Source organism: Anabas testudineus, chromosome 6 (assembly GCF_900324465.2).
Source record: "Anabas testudineus chromosome 6, fAnaTes1.2, whole genome shotgun sequence".
Lineage (NCBI taxonomy): Eukaryota > Metazoa > Chordata > Actinopteri > Anabantiformes > Anabantidae > Anabas > Anabas testudineus.
Genome location: NC_046615.1, coordinates 3,944,443 through 3,961,670, shown reverse-complemented (window position 1 = coordinate 3,961,670; position 17,228 = coordinate 3,944,443). Strand labels below are relative to the sequence as shown.

Below are 17,228 nucleotides of genomic sequence, written 5' to 3'. Positions count from 1 at the left end.
AGATTCATTTCTGAGTTTGTGAGGGGGGGAAAATGTAGAAAAGCAGCGCGTTCGTTTGTTCTGATGGCTGTATGAAATTCAGTGTGAAGATCAGAGGTGGGTTGCTTCAGAGGCATTATGACGCCAGGGCCTAGCATTAAGCACTGAGAGCTCCTCACACCATATGTGTCTTATGAAGACACGCACAGAGTAGTGTGCCACCACAGGGGATACAATAAGGGCAAACACATCATGAGCTCAGGGCCAATCACGTTCGCTCTGCTCGTTCATTGGTTTGTGCACAGTCACATGGTGTGTGTGTGTTTGTGTGTGAGCTGCGACAGTTTTAGCATGTTGTACTGGAAAATCAATACCGCATCACACACAGCCATACTGTACATGTGAGTCTGTGTACAGATGCAGTGTTTAAAAATCATCAGTCAAAGTGCCGGCAACAATTCACTATGATAATGCTTTCACATAAGAGTGTGTGTGTGTGTGTGTGTGTGTGTGTGTGTGTCTCATTGAGCGAGTGAGAGGCTGAGTGTGTATGAGTGTGCACTTGTGTGTCGACAGGAGTGTGCGATGTGTTCTTTTTTTGAGGGCGTACTTGAGTTAATAGGAATTCATAAGCGAATTAGAGCTTTGAACTTCCCTTACGATGTGTTAATGTGCATAGTAAAGTGCGCGGGAGTGTGTGCGAGAGATGTTTGTGTATCACCCTACAAAGAGGGCTGTCCTCTATTCTGACGTTCATCACAGCAAATGGTTGCCTTCAATAATTTGACTTTTTTTTTTTTTTTAAGTCCTTGCCAGCATCTGGCAGACGCATGACAGCTGTGTGAAAACACAGCTGTGATGTGAATGGATTTGAAATGCTCTCCTCGTGTGTTTACGTAACCTCCTATTGATTTAATTAAAAGTTGTATTACTTATGTCACACCTCACTTTTCAGCGGTGGGACGTAAGTTTACATGAATATTACTCTGTCTGTCTAAAAAAAAAAGTCACACACTCCAGTATTTTGTTGAACCGCTTTTAGCATTGATGTTGTTTTGGCTTCACATTCTTGTTTAGAGAAGAAATATGTATTTCAGATTTGGGGGCTCTCTTCAGTACAGTTCTATTTACACCTTTGCAAAAACATAAAGCTCAGTGCATTTTCTATATAATTCAGTTTTAAATATCTGTGTGAAATCTCACTTATTTAAAGTAATTCTATTTTTTATAAGCAAGCTATTTTTTGATAGTGTCTCTATAGGCGATGAGAAAGTCTTGTAAAACATTTTATTACTGTGATATTGCTGTCCTGGTACAATAAAACTGCACTGAATTTCCCCACAGTGCACGATCTCTGCTCCAATAACAGCTGTGCTGTTGTTGGTATGCAGAGTGCAAGGAAAAGCCACTAAGACGGAGGTATTTTGGGGTGAAGGTTTGGGGAATTATCATCTGCTGTTTTTCTGAACTGTTGGTTGCAACTTGGTAGTTTGTAGGTTAAAAAGTCACATTTTCCACAATTTTGGCCTCTTCAACGAGCAAACCTGTTGTGGTTAATGCTTTCTTCAACAGTGACTACTCACTTCCTGCTTCCGTCACTTTTGTAAAGAACACTTACAGTAAACAGGACTCAAGACTGAACTATACAAACTCAAATACAATGAGCAGAAATTGTTCCAACCTTGGAAAATCTTTCTAATGACGACTTGTTTAACCTGCAGTGGAAGATTTCCGGTCACTTAGGGACAGCAAAGCAAGCTGGAAACACCGTGTTGAAATATGATTAATGCTGCGAACTTGAACAGTTGCTTCTTTAAAATGCAGCTCCCTAAAGTTTGTGGCTCTGTAGCTGCTAAATGCTCAATATGTACAGCAGCCACTCACTCTCTGTCTGATATTAGTGTACAATGGATATTTGGAAACAGGAGAAATGTTCTTAGCTGCATACTCAGTTGGAGTGTGTCCATTTCTGGTGCACTAAAGAGGTCTTAGGTCACTGCTGAAACTGTGGATTTATTAGTATTTTTGTTTAAATTGAACTTTTAGACATTTTGTGAATTTTTACGGTGTCAAGAAAAGTTAGGAACCCCCCCGAGGTTTGCTGAAACTCAGCGATCCATTTTAGTTTGATTTGACTTTACTTTTCTTTACTCTGTCTTATTTTTTTCCACATGCTTGTTAAATTCAAACAGCCGTGCCCTTGCTTTGTAGAGCCTCAGGGATTGGTCCTGGAGCTGTGAATTACAGTTTCAGTGGTTTCACAGAAGTGAGCAGCGCTGACCCATGATGCTCTGGGCTCCTCTCGCCTTCTTAGTTAATGGTTCTCTGTTCTGCTACAAGTCAAAACTGCGAAGTGTGTTAATTAGAAATATTTCCTCCACAGCAAGCTGCGTATCTCATCCTGTCTGCTTTAGTTTGATCCTGTGTGCTCATTGGTGTTTAAGTTTACATTTGCTTAAATCCAGTTCATTGTGATACATTTTGTGTGCAGTGACAGATTTATATTGGTGCACAGCACTGAACTGGCTTCACAAAGTTCACACTCCTGCTGTGAGACTGTTGATTCAAACTGATTCAAATGTGTGTTTCATGTCCTTCCTGTCATTTTCTGTGCTCTTCCTGTTTGTTTTAAACTAGAATTTGAAAATTCTTCTTAGGCTGTAGATGAATCAGTGCCTAAAGAAATACACTCCTCTCTTGCCTGACACATTTATTCGGCCATGTTGACTGATTGTTGTGAAACCTCCAGAGTTTAACTTGAAATGTCACTGAGAGGCTAAACCCTTCACAAACATCACAGAGACAAACAGTGCAGCCACTATCCATCCATTCTCCTTACTGTATACGTACACTCATATGAACACTTCCTCAGCAATCCGTCATCATCTGTCATCATAGAGCGAGACTTCAGTAGCAGCAGGTTGGCTTTGGGAAATGAAGCAAGAGATGGGACCTGAGCCAGCGTGTGTGTGTGTGTGTGTGTGTGTGTGTGTGTTTGCCTTTCCTTACATTTGTATGTGCTTCTCTATCTGTCTGTGACCTGTCCTCTCTACATCTGTCTGCTCTCTTGTTGTGTGTTTTATGTTTGTCTGCGTGTGCCACTCTCTGCTCTTTGTCTTTGTGTGCTTGGATGATTGAGCTTCTCTCTCTGTGTGTGTGTGTGTCTGTGCTTGTCTGTTAATACAGTTTTGTGTGTTATTGTCCCAGTCACTTTCATGTCTGGCTCTGTCTGTGTGTTTATGCGTGTGTCAGACTAAATGGATTTAGGCAGATGATGCAATAGTTTTTGTCCCCTTGTGTAAGCCAAAGGTTCCTGAGTGTGTGACACACAATGACGTGCAGTGTGTGTGTGTGTGTGTGTGTGTGTGTGTGTGTGTGTCCATATGCAGTGTCTGTGGCAGGCAATTTTCCTAGATGCATCTTGTTAAAAAAAGACAGGAAGGTACTCAGCTTAACTCAACTTAGCAAACCCATTATCCCTAATTGGTTAAAGTGCAATATTAAAATAAAGGATTTCATCGTCAGCATAGAGTGATGTTGCTCAGGGTTTCTGGTATATTCTAAGAAAGAGTGTATGTGAATTCACTGGGAAGACTGAGACCAATATTGAAAATGGTTTTGTTATTTAAGACTCTATCCAAGGCCCAGTGGTGTGTATTTTAACAGCTATGACATCAATTACATGAAAGTTAAATTAGCATAATTGAGACTGACATCGTCACTTAGGAGAAAATAGGTGAAATTCTTCATTCTGAACTTCACCTGGCTCTTAAGTGTTTTACTGGCATTCACTAAGCTGCAGTCACTAAGCTGTAACATGGAAAATACAGTGGCAAGAATAAGTATGTATAAGTATATTTTCTGCGTTCATTTGTCATGTGAACCCTTGGAATTAATTACTGCACATCATCATTATTTTAGGCGTGTTATATTTGCTAATACTCGTGACTTAGATGAGGATCAGATCACATTTCATGAGAAATTAATGAAGAAAACCATGAAAAAAGGTTCACATACTTGTTCTTGCATTTGTATTGTTCTTGTATCTGGGATAGATTTTAGAAACGTTTGTGTTAGATTAACTTTTTTAATCTCTCCTCTGACCTCCTGCAATTTGCCTGCAGACTTTTCTTGGGTGACAGTTCCATAATCTTCTTTCTTCATGGGCCATACCATCGCCTGACAATGGTTTTTGCTTCCTTTAAAATGTTTTACACACCCTCCAGCTCCTCCTGCTGGGAGATATGCTCAAGGCAGGAAGTGTGAAGCCCCCACAGTGTCCAGGATTATAGATGATCACACTGGCAGGCAGTGGTTAGTGGGACTTCACATCTGTATGTGTGTTTGCCTCATGTGATGGGAACGACAGCGGGGCAGTTCTATCTGTGTCTGTTGATATTTTGGGTCTGCAGACTTTTTATGGATGGAAAAAATACAAGGCAGCTGTCTAATAAAATATTAAACTAAAATGTATATAGAAATACCCTGGACCTCTCAGTCTCCGTTTAATTTGATTCAGGGGCCTGTGGTCGATATGAAATGACATTATGTAACTATTTCATACTATCAGGTACATTTTTACTAACAAATACAAACAAAACAAAATAAAAAGATTTTTTTACTGAGGTTATTAGTTCAGTATAAAGTGCTGTTTAAATATAAATGAGAATCCACAAAGGCCTTTTAGTCCAGGTTCCTACTTTACAACAATATTGTGGAAACCTTCACATTCATACTTTGTGCTTTGTTAACAGTATAGTTTGCACCAGTAGGCTCTGTGTCATAAAACCTACAGGTTCCTGGCATCATCCACCATTCAAGGCCTTTTGTTTGTTACTTTGTTTGTTATATTCTTACTGCACAGCTTACATTCTTTTAGATACTTTAATTGTGCTATTTCTCATGCAATTTCATTCCTATGGAATGGGTTTATAATCTTTTACTAAAATTCCTAAATACTTACATACTATACCCATGACTTGTTTCCAAGGGGTGCTTGTCCTGTTTCAAGAGAGATTGCACTTTAACTGAAATGCATAAGCTGTTGTATGAGTGTTGAAATAAAGGTGCATTATATAAATAATAAATACAATGATGTTTGCATTTTGCATCCATGACATTGAATTGTAGAATAAACTTGGTGTTAAAAATTCCACAAAATCCCATATCATTTGAGAGGTGTGTGCATGTTTAAGACTTGATTCTGTGATACACAGAACCTGCATATTATACATTAGTGCTGAAACCTTTTCATTATCCTTATTCACAAGTCAAGTTCATCACTACAGGTGACAATTGTAAGATGCTGGTACATGCTAAAACCTGGCACAAGGAAAAAGAGTAATCAGCTCAGCAAACTGATTAAGTAATGTTTTTATACAGCAATATCTAATTAAGCTAATATAGGACCCCATAAACCACTGGTCCTACCCAAAAAGTACTGTAGGACCCCTAAGTGCACTGAACTGAGTAAAGGTCTGTTTTGCTTTTGGTTCAAGAAAGTTGTAAACTTACATAACTTGCATATAAAAGGAGAAGTGTCCTTTAATTTCTTCATGATTGCATAGTTGAATCTACATAACGATTTAAGCTGTGTACTGTGGTGTGTATGGACTAAAAATGTGCAAAAACTGATAATTGGCAATAATAGTGGCCATCCTCCCCAGTGTCTGAGACACCCTGCTGGTTTAACACGGAGCAGTGTTTCAGGTGGTCATCAGGCACAGCAGTCACGCTGCAGCAGTCACGCTGCAGCAGCGACGGCACTGGCCAGATGGGAGGCTGCTCAACATAGTACCAGCATCAGCTCCAACCAGCTGGGACGGTGTTGAGAACTGTTTAGGAGTGTATGTTGAATCTGTCGCCTCTTTTCTTCCAAGCCTCATCTCAGTTTGAGCTTGTCTGCACACAGCTACAACTAATCTCCAACCCTGCTGGAGATTGGAGATGTTGCTATCAAATATGTTCGAGTCAGGCTTCCCTTTCACGGTTTTTGTTGGTAGCTTTCCTGAGTTGTTGTTCCTGTTTAAACATCGATAGATCTTTGCCACATCTCTACCCTCTCTCCATTTCATCGTCAGAGTTCAAGTTTTATTATAATTTTTTTCTTTTACATTTTTTGGTGAAGTATTTCAGGTTTATTGCAAAATTTGAGCATGAAACAAACAAATAGTTTTTGTTTTTAGTCCTTATGTCTGGCTGAGCTACCAGGGTTTCTAAGTCTTGGTAAACCTTTATACAGTTGTGTGTGTGTATCAGAGGAATAAGAGGAGATAGAGTGGTGTATTGTGTACATGTCTGTGTATATCTATGTATAAATACAGAAAGTGGGGATGGAGTGTGTGCGTCTATTTTTGCCACTGAAAATGCGAGTCTGTCTGAGTGTTTGTGAGTGCTCGACTGTTCCTGTGCTGGAGTCTTCTTCTGCACCTCAGAATAAATGTCTGCTGGCTTGTGTGAGCGTGTGTATGTCGGTGTGTGTGTGTATGTCTGTGTGTGTGTGTGTGTGAGTTGCGAGTGCACATGGCAATTAAAGTTTGTATGCTCCTGCACATACTGTATGTGTATATTTGTCACAGCAGCCCAGGTTGTCTCCCCAGTTCTGTTTATGCTAGACTGGCTGACCTACCGAGTGCCCCAGAGCTAGTCACATGACAGCGTTAGCCAGTCACACGGGACTCTGAGACAGAGCAGCACAGATGAGGTGCCATGCTGCCTTCTGCTCGCCTGCCTGCCTGCGTGTGTTTGTCTTAATTATTGCATGACTTCATGCTTATTGCCTTACTGATATTTTTACCTTCCTCTGTGCATCTGTGTTTTAGTGGGACATCTTTACATTCTTACTGAACTTATGTGAGGTCTAAAGGGTGTAGGCGTGTGCTAAAGCTGCCATCAAACTTAATCTTTAAGGTAAACTCATCATAGACTCTCAGGTTGTTGTAAGATATTAATACAAAATTGAAGGCTTAGGTTACTAGACAATTATGGATTTCATTTGGACCAGTATATATATTTATAAGGACAACAGATCAGGTAGATATACTCAAAATGATGCTATTAACTTGCCTTATTTTGTATACAGTACTACTTTAATATATAATGGGCCCACAAGAGTAAAACATGTGTGCTCATTGGGTTTATAATAATGTTTTTAAAGCTACTGACTCAATTGACGCCATTGACTTTAATCAAAATCTAATCTATCTATAATAATAACTATTAATTATGATATCATGAAAACAAAGTGAGAACCCTCTGAGAGTCATTGCACAAACGTTCAGCTCCCCTCAGGTTCATGCTCACCACTTTGGTAGTATTGCTTTTGGTCACAGAAGGCAAACCACTGCACACAACAACCTTAGTAACAGCAGACGAACATAGTTCTTGGTGAACAGAGTGGAACATTTAGCATCTAAAGAGCCAATTTCTTTCTCAGGAGAGGGTAGAGATCCAAAACAGAGATAAATGAGAATGAATGTTTGAACAGGTGACCGGAAATAAAATGACACATTACTAATAATCTTGCTCTGTAACTGCTGAATGTGTAATCAAGACGTGATTATGATTCGTCAATATTTTGTCCACTGTTAATGCAGGTTTAAATAAATCCTGCAATATCTGCCTTTAATTAAAGCCCAAACAGCACCCAGTGCTTACCTAGCTGATTGGCTGCTGTTTCCTCTGTGCTGACTGTCAGATAGCAGCCTCCTACACTGCTGCTGATACCTGGCTCGACTCTGTCTGCAGTGAGCCAGCCCCAGACGAGGAGCACACTGCATTATGTCCCCTTAACTAGGTAACTAACTGGTTTCACTATAATCATTAGCAGCAGACCAACATGTTACTGCCTCCCAAGGAGCCAACAGGAGAAGGTAGCAGCCAGGCAGCCTAAATAATGCCAGGAAATGCCAGATGCCTGATACGAAGCAAAGCCATACAGCGGCGGTCTGCCAGGCAGATAGATACCAAGCAAGCAATAAGAGATCCCAATAGAGAGCTCTGTAAAATCTTGCTTCCTGATATACACCTGGCAGTCTCCATCAGCCTACAGGGTGATGTTATTGCTACTTTGCTGCCAACTTTCTGATATTTCTGGTATGCAGGGTGATAATCAGCCTCTAGCTATTTGACAGCTGTATTTATTCTGACCACCAACAGTGCTGCTCTACCTTAAATAGATCTAAATCACTCCCACTGAACCTTGTATTCTCTTGAGCTGATTGTGTGCATAACAGGGACAGGGTCATTTAAGAACATGTTAGTTCCTACCTTTTTTTTTTTCATTCTCTCTTAATCTCTCTGATAAATATCCTGATCCTCATAATATATTATTGCATTATTCTAATGATTAACAATAATCAGGACAAGGATCACTACCTAAAACAACAACTTAGCATATTTTAAAATCAGGAATTAGATTTTTTTTTTCTTTTTAACATTAAGGCACTAAGCAAAAATACTTAGCTGCTGCACTCAAGCCTGAATTCAGTACTGTTGAATTTGGATTACGCTGGAACTTTATCTGTGTAATACTTTGAACTTTTGAGCCCAGTAATCCAATTTGCCATGAGATGATATGATGTCATCCATCTGTTGTGTGTTTTATATTGTTGGTCCTCTTCACTATAGCAGAACAATTTGTCCAATCAAGATTCTGGATTAAGGAAGAAAAATTGTGAAATGTTATTATTAATGTTGGGTTTTAAGGGCAATAGCAAGAAAACAGTAGCTGTTCCTTCTGCAGTCCATTATTATAATAATTGATTAAATGGAAAAAAATTGTACTTCATTGCAGGGCAGCAGTAAATACCCTCCAAAAATAATACAAGTCTCCTAAAATGTAATTAAACCAATTACATTTATTTTTATAAAAATCAGCAGTGGCAAGAAAAGGTATGTGCACCTTTTGCCATTTCATGGTTTTCTGCATTAGTTTGTCATTAAAAAAAAAAAACAAAACAAAAAAACTAAATCCACCTTTTGGAGTGGCCCAGTCAGAGCCCAGACCTCAACTCAATAGAAACGCTATGGAACAACGATCACTATGAAAAACACATAGTTTTTCTTGCCACTTTTTATTTTATTGCTTTAATTGTACAGTATAATAATAATAATAATAATAATAATAATAATAATAATAATAATAATAATAATAATAATCATAATAATCATAATCATACTAATCATAATAATAATATCTGTCAAATTGCGTGTAATTTAGTGCATTAAGGGGCATCAGTTTACATTCTGCATTTGAAAGAATACTTTTTAAAAATTATAATATTTCTACTACTAATAAAAAATAAATAATGACTTTGAGTTGTGCAATTTTACTTTTAGAACTACACGTCTCAATATAACGACATCTCAGGTGTAACGTCACTTTTAACGTCTTACTTGAGGCTTTGTGGCATTTATAGGAGGCAATAACAAGAATGAACCATAGTCCTGCATGAATCCAGTTTTGCATAAAACATCAGCCTGTTAAACACACGCGAACTGATGCTAACGTTAGCGAAACACATACAGGGCTACACCCTGTATGTGTTTCTATTTAAAAACAAGGCGTGCTAAATAACCTGAGGATACGCTCCCATTCTGATGTCCAAAATACCTGCTCATACCTACTATATGAAATTATAGAAACTATTTCTATTTCTGTCTCTGTTGTTTTTGTTGATCCTGGTCATTTCCTAGTGATCATAATTTTATCATTAAAGAGTAATAAACAATTCCATACAGGTCCCTATAGAATTTATTTTTGAATTGTTGCCACAGTGTGTTAAGCTCTTGTATGCGCTTTAATCCTGCCATCAAAAATAGTGTTTAATGCAGCCTCTTATCATAAGCTGTGTTAATGCAGGGCACTGATGTGACTATAGGTTGGACTTGATCTGATTAAATCATTTGACTCTGACGAGAACCTACAGGCTGCCTGTTTACTTCATTTTATCAGCAGTTCTTTCAGTTTATAAACGATTCAATTTTCTTGGTAATTATTAAATGACACAAGCTGATTTTGGGCTCTGCTCACTTTCAAAGTCAAAAACCTGTTGCGGGAAATTGCTTTGTGTTTATTTTGATAACATCATATCACCTCATTGCAGCTCTTTGTTGTTACAGCTGGATTTCAAGACGATACACGACAGACAGGACAGACGTCACATAAGCACAGAACACTCTGTTTCCTTCTTTATCTATGGTAATGGTTACCCTGGTGACAGCATCCTTGTGGTTGCTATGGAGACCCAGCAGCAGAAGCAGTCCTGCTGTCAAGCAGAAAGGGGCTGTTGATTTAATGTTACCTTAAATAGGTTCAGCGTCTGTTTTGTTTCTTTTCATCTGCTGACTGACCCGGCATTAGTTTATTTTGTTTTCATGCACAGTATAAGATTCATATCTTTAGAGTCTTGTAAGTTTCCTTAATGCAGATACGTGTACGCCAACATTATCATATGATATCCTTTTCCCTTCTCCTCTTTAATTTGTAGGCTATTAAAGCTTTGTTATAAGCGTGTCCTGGAGGTGAAATTGAACATATATAAAACTCGGCTGAAACCAGAAAATCAAAAAGGCAATTATTCCTCTTTTTTTTCTGTCTTTCTCGCAACGTCCAGTAAATATATGACACACCCCGACATAGCAGTTCTTTGATGTTTAGCTCTGAATTGACCTACTAAAAAATATTAAAGTATTAAAGCTTGACATTTTGCGCTCCCCGCCCTGAAGGCCACACACACACACAAATACTTGGACACAAAAGCTGAAAGCCAAAAACCTTTTAATCTCACGTCTAGTATACGGATGGCCTGAGGACAGTATTATAATATCATTACAGCTCAGCTGCAGCATTAAATGATTCAGTAACTTTCAGTGCTGAATTAAAATGAATATTTTTACACATTCTGATTTTATCAGAAACATTTCCTCCATGTCAGTAACATTAAGGCAAATGAACAAATAACAGAGTATGATAATTCCTTTTCCTGTGAGTCTCATATTGTGTGTCGCTATTTCACTTCAAACCCCTAGTCTTTATGTAACAACAGACAAAGTGGTGCTTCCATTAGATGTAATTTGGTGTAAGAATGATTATGTGCTATGCTTTGTTATTCATTAGACCAGGTTTACAGACTGCACAGACCTCTTTTTGTATTCTTGTTGTCTACAGACAACATTCCTCTTCTGGAAGACGCAGCATTAGGTCTTTTACAATAAAATTTGATCTGTTCAAATAGTGATACAAGGGCGAGTGTGAAAAACAGAGCGATTGTTGTTTATGCATCTACATGATGAGTGACAGTATATCTACACTGTGTGTGAGTGTGTGTGTGTGTGTGTGTGTGTGTGTGTGTTCCTTTCGAATGAGCTGGTGATGCAACTTAAAGAAACTGTGAGGTGCTTCGTCATTAGGTGTTCTATCTATCCACTTTGCACTGTATAAATTGACAAGGTATGGCAATTACCACCCTATGGTTTTGTAGTATGTGTGTGAGCAAACAATTTAAGAATCATCTTGAAATGACCTATTTCCCATTCTATTTGACATTAAAGCTGAAAATGTACTTTATGTACCTCTATAATTACTTTGTGGCTGATATGATATTCCATCGCAGTTACTTCACAGTCTTGGTAAATGTGTCAGACAGTTTTCTGACACTTTGACATCTCCTCTGAGTATTAATGAGAAAAGATGCCACAGTTTCCCAGTTCTACTCACCATCAATCTTTGGAGAATAACAGACCCTTTCAAAGCAGCAGTGTGCATCAAGCTAATTTATTTTCAAAAAAGACCACCTGAAAAAAGGTCAGAGTAAAGACTTGCACTTAAGCCAAGTTCCTCCAAAAATTACTATGAAAAACACAAGCACAGTGCAAAAAAAAAGTATGTGAACCTTTTGGAATTTGTGGTTTTCTGCAATAGTTAGTCATAAAATTATCTTGCGACTCTATGCATTTTTCAGTATAGACCACAATTGATCTACCTGACGATTCATCTATTCAATAATCTATCCAAATAGTTTCCTGTTCTTGCCTCCACTCAAACAGATGGATGCCCTGAATAGTTTCAGGAAATGGTTACATGTCCTTTTGGATGGATTCACTCTGTTGGACAAAATCTATTGGCTTGAGACCATCCTTACTCCCACTGAGTCTCATACCACATCGAGTATATCAGACTTGCTACCAGCACTCCCACTCTAACTGCAGATGCTTTATTTAAAACACATTTAGAAGGGAAAAACTCATTAACACACATTGGCACTGAAAAAAAAAGCATATTTCCTCATCATCAAAAGACACTTTTGTCACTCCTTAGCAACACTAAACACAAGCTTTGATGCTATGACCTTTACTTTCTGCTCAAAATGCAATGCCTGCATACAATAACCTTTCAGAAATTACCTCAACTCTGAGCTTGTCACGAACAGCACCAACTTAAATACAGACAACAATTTTATAGAAACTAGAGTATGCAAATAAATATGCATGCAGTTCTGCACAGCTTTTACTTTCTTTGAGCTTCTTTTAGTTTGTTGTTATTTTTATATTCACTGCAAAATTTAATCCAACCCACTGAGTGTCATATAAGCCATATTAAGCCATATTTCACATAAAGAATCTAAGATAACTGTACCATAACCCTAGCTGACTAGCTTTTACAGCTATATGATCAAATCTGAAGCTATTCTGAGCAACGTCTGTTGCCACTAATATGCAGGAATGGAGAAAATATGTTCTACATGAAGCTTATGCATTAGTGGTGAATTCATATTTTATGTTGTTTTCTTTTGTGCACCATTGTTGCCCCTTAAGCGAGGTGAAACTATGATGTTTTTCTGATGCATCATGTGGCACACTCTCTACATTATCCGAGTCTTGTAGAAAACATCTTGACCAGTGAGGCTGGCCAGTAAATTAAAACTTAGTTTTCATCAGTCTTGTTTAATAATTACTATAATGAAAACTTGCCAGCAGTTGGCTAGTTGGCAGACTCAGTTAACAAGACTTCCCCTCCTCACTCCCCCCGCCAAGCTACTGTGAGCTGAAGACCAGTTGGCTCAGAACCATTCTCACACTTCCTAACCACCTGTCCTGCTCACAGTCAGAATGGCAGCGTGGATCATCTCTGCTTGGCCTACAGCTCAAAGTACACAACACAGGGCTGAGGAGAGCAAAGCCGTGGCCATAGTCCATAGATGTTTACCATTATATTACCATAGACACCTGGGAACAGCCTATCTGAATGTCCAAAATGCTTATTGTGACCTGGCAAGACTTTACAGAATTCTGTTGGCATCTACAGAGATTTAGCAGGGCATCAGCAGACACAGAGCCAGCTGGAGATAGACCACTACGGTCAATACATAAAATGAAACTGGTCTAAAGCTTTGCAAATAGCCAGTTGTGCTTTGTGCACTGTTTCCATGGGATGATGCTCGTAATCTGCCATAATCTGAATGTTCTAACACAGAAACAGGCAAAAATAAAGTCCTGTGTGCTTTGCCCAGTTAGATGAAGCAAGTCAGTTCTTCTCTGGTTAATTATCTTTAATCCACACTTTCTGCTCTTTCATCCTTCCATCCATCTATCCAACCAGTCCATATTCGTTCTCAGTGGAGGTTCTTCTTTCCTAGCGTTTTGTCAGAGGTCTGATGGTAGCCACATATGTTGCTCTCAGTCAGAGCAGGTGGCTAACTGTTGGAGGAGAAAACAGCCAAAACACTGCTAACAGTTCTGCATGTAGAACCGTCCTGCAGTTGATGCCACTATCCATCGATCCTTTCATTCATCGCTTTATTAATCCATTCATCCCTCCATTATTGCATTTAAAGGAATTGATTCCTAATAGCTATGCTGCAGGCATGTGCTTCTTTACCCAAAGAGCCAAATGGTTGACTATTGAATGATAGGTCCCATTATCAACCCAGTTATATGGTTACTAATGGCACATATTGAATCCTATGTATAATCCTTGTTTTAATGCAAGTATAAATCAGTGCAGGTTTACCATTCCATTAATTTAAAATATCATAGCTTTTATTATATCATGTTTAGTCTATGTTTAGTATTATGTATAGAGTTTTATCTAACATACATGAATGCTGATGCAGTTGATCAAACTGTATTTAAATACATTTATATGAGATAAATTAATTAATATTAGCATGAATCTTTGTGTTAGCTGGAGCTTGCTGTCAACATTTATCCAAGAGCCAGGGCGACCCTGCTTGCTGATGTTAAGGTGTCCTTGGACAAAACACTGACACCCCACTAGAAGCCCTGTGATCTACTGCTGTCCACAACAATTTACCCAAGGGGATTGAGAAAGTATGTTATTATTAAAAAGAAAGATGACTTTTCTGATTCTGTTGAGTTTAACAAGCATTGCTCCTCTCCTCTGTGTTACCCCGGCTGTTTCTACTCAAAAGGCAGAAATATAATCTTTCTAATATTTAATTCCTTCTTTTAATGACATTTATGATATCATAACCACAACAATGAACAGTTTGCTGAGTGACAGTAGGTCATAGAGTGGTGTTAGAATTGATTTATAAGCGGGTGTCCCGAGGGTAAACAGCAGCTAAGTCTAGTTGCAGATTGTTTTAACCAGTCCTTTGCAGAGGCATGGGGAGTGTGGAAAGTGTGTGACACTCATGCAGACATAACAGATTTGCAGGCTTAAATAACTGTGCAGTCAGCCTAACATTTGTTTCCTCCTTACATAGAGAAGAGAAGAAACTTAACGTCAGCCTTTGGTCAACCCGTACCAAAGCCTAACCTCTCTTCTCCAGAACAAAAGGGCAAATTCAATAAACATTGTCAACTGAGGTGGCCAGTTCCCCCCCTCATCTTTCTGTTCCACTGCTGCAAGGTGCCTTTGATACTGGATGTATTAGCTGAGATAATCGTCTCAGTCTGCCAAATGTTCAGGGTTTGTTGAGGCTGCAGCGGCGATGAATGATGCTATCTCTGCTGCTCATTTCCACGCATCTGACTCTCTTGGTGTCAAATTTTAAAAATTAAAAACAACTCCATTACTTACAAATAACTCAAAGCAAACATTGTTCTGGAAATATATTCCAGTGTGAACTATGAGCTGAGCCTGAGTGGTTGTGTATGTTCTAGGAATAATAAATCCACAGACTAGCATGGCTAACCTAACAGATCAGATTAGTATCTGTGAAATCACAACTGATTAGGGTGTGTATGTGTCCTAATTTATGCACTCCGGAACATCTAAATTAATTCCCCATGATTTATCCTCTAAAACATAAGCGACCTACTTTAGACATTATTACTACTTTTCCACAGTCAGAGCTTTTTTTAAAATCCCCCTGGATAAGTGGGTGTGAGTGAGAGGAGAGAAAGAAGAATATGCATATGTGTGTATTTCCCAGAGAGCAGGAGAAAGGTGTGTGTGTGTGTGTGTGTGTGTGTGTGTAGGCAGAGCAGTTTTAATTCTCCTGACAGTTGGACAGTTGTGGGATTATGCGGACAAATGATTTGAGGACTGCAGCTGCATGTGTTTGTGTGTTTATGTGTACAGAAGGGCACATAATGGATGAGTTTTCAAGAAGTCACTGTCCAGCCTGTGGGACCAATGAGTCACTATCTTACTTCTCGCCTTAACTCCCAATTAAATACTGTATCTTCTTTTTCTCTTTCATCCACCCCTTTCTCCATCTTTCTGTTTCCTAAAGCCGAGGGAGGTCATCATGAGTCAGTGAGACAGCCTGTCTTGCCCTTGGACCCTGCAGTGCCCTCCAACCTTTCAGCCACCCCCAGATTTGGACGGAACAGGGCTGAGGCTGCAGACAAAGAAGCCATGGGTGGGACTGATGCTGGTCCTCCAGCTTGGCCTGATGGCAAAGTGTTTGCTGAGGCCAAAACAGCGGTTTGGACCGAAGCAGAAGCAGGAGTGCACACTGGAGCAGGTGGCAAAGTCTTTGCCGAGACTGGGATTATGACAGGAACTGGTGCCTGGGCTGAAGTAGGGCCTGAATGGAGGCCTGTGGAAAGGGAAGGGAGTGACCTGCCAAGCATGCCCAAAGAACCGGCTGCTTGGCTAGAGCAGCAGAAGCTGCAGACGCGTGCAGAGGGCCAAAGAGACCAGGCAGCCTTCTCATCAGTCCTCACCATGCTGGCAGAGACAGCAGAGTTGCAGGCACCAGCAGTGGGAAAGCCTTTAGGGCTGCTGTCTAAAGCCGCTTGGACCAGAAGTTCCTCTTCATCATCATCCAAGACCTCCTCTTCCTCCTCCTCCTCAACGACAAAAGCATCCTCTTTGGCTTCCTCCTCCTCTTCCTCTACAGCAAAAGCATCCTCCTTACCTTCCTCATCCTCTCCAGTCAGTAATAGAGATGTTCAGACGGCGGGATCAGACTCTCCAGTTGCCCTCAACAGCAACTCTTCCAACATCAACAGCAGCGCCAGTCTGGGTATGATGATGTGTTGTCTGTCATTTAGATACAGTTCAATATTTGACTTTCTACAGTACAACTGTTATGTAATCCCCCTCTCCGAACTACAATTGCCCAACCATAGCTTGGCCAGAACTAGGTACAGCAGGCCTGTCATGCTTGGAGTTTTTTGCATTTCTATATTGAAACTACGTATTTGAAAATAGTGTTTTTGCCTGTTAGCCTCATTTAATATAGGATAGGAAACATGAGATTCAGGATGTGACATGCAATGAAGGGACCAGGAACTTTGAGTTATGTGACATATGCAATAACCATTTGACTATCCATGTGCACAAATAATTAATTAGCTGATAGCTGTTACTTAAAACAGGTCAGCAGGAAGAAATGCCATTTTTTAACCAACTGATTGAGCATTACCGTTTACATTACAGTAGCCAGATAAAGCTCATACAATCTGCTCTCAACCTCCACTATTTTTCATAATAAAACTATCATCTTCCTAAATTAAATACAACATATTCAGTGAGAATGGAAAGCGCAACAGACTTGGGTGATAGCGAAATGTCAGTTAGCTTGTTCTGCTCAAGCTTCAGCAGCTTCAGTTTGTTATAGTGTTCTTCATCAGTCTTTATTATTGATAACCACTGTTATTACAATGTAACTTTCAGCATTTCTGTCATCATGACCACTTAACCAACCATCATCTTTATTACTCCTTCATCATCATCATCATCATCATCATCTGTATCCTTATCTTTATCCTCACCATGGCCATACCATGTCCTATTCTGCCACCTCTCTGTCTCCCTACGTCCTGTCACG

General features: G+C 39.4%; 1 protein-coding gene across 1 annotated transcript in view; it reads left to right on the top strand.

Annotated features, from left to right (window-relative positions):
• The window catches only part of kiaa1549la (KIAA1549-like a), a 79,577-nt gene that overhangs the window by 11,287 nt on the left and 51,062 nt on the right, over window positions 1-17,228 (top strand). Inside the window, exon 2 of the mRNA XM_026364546.1 lies at window positions 15,684-16,421. Within this exon, the coding sequence (XP_026220331.1) occupies window positions 15,684-16,421 (738 nt within the window). The remainder of the gene's footprint in view (window positions 1-15,683; window positions 16,422-17,228) is intronic.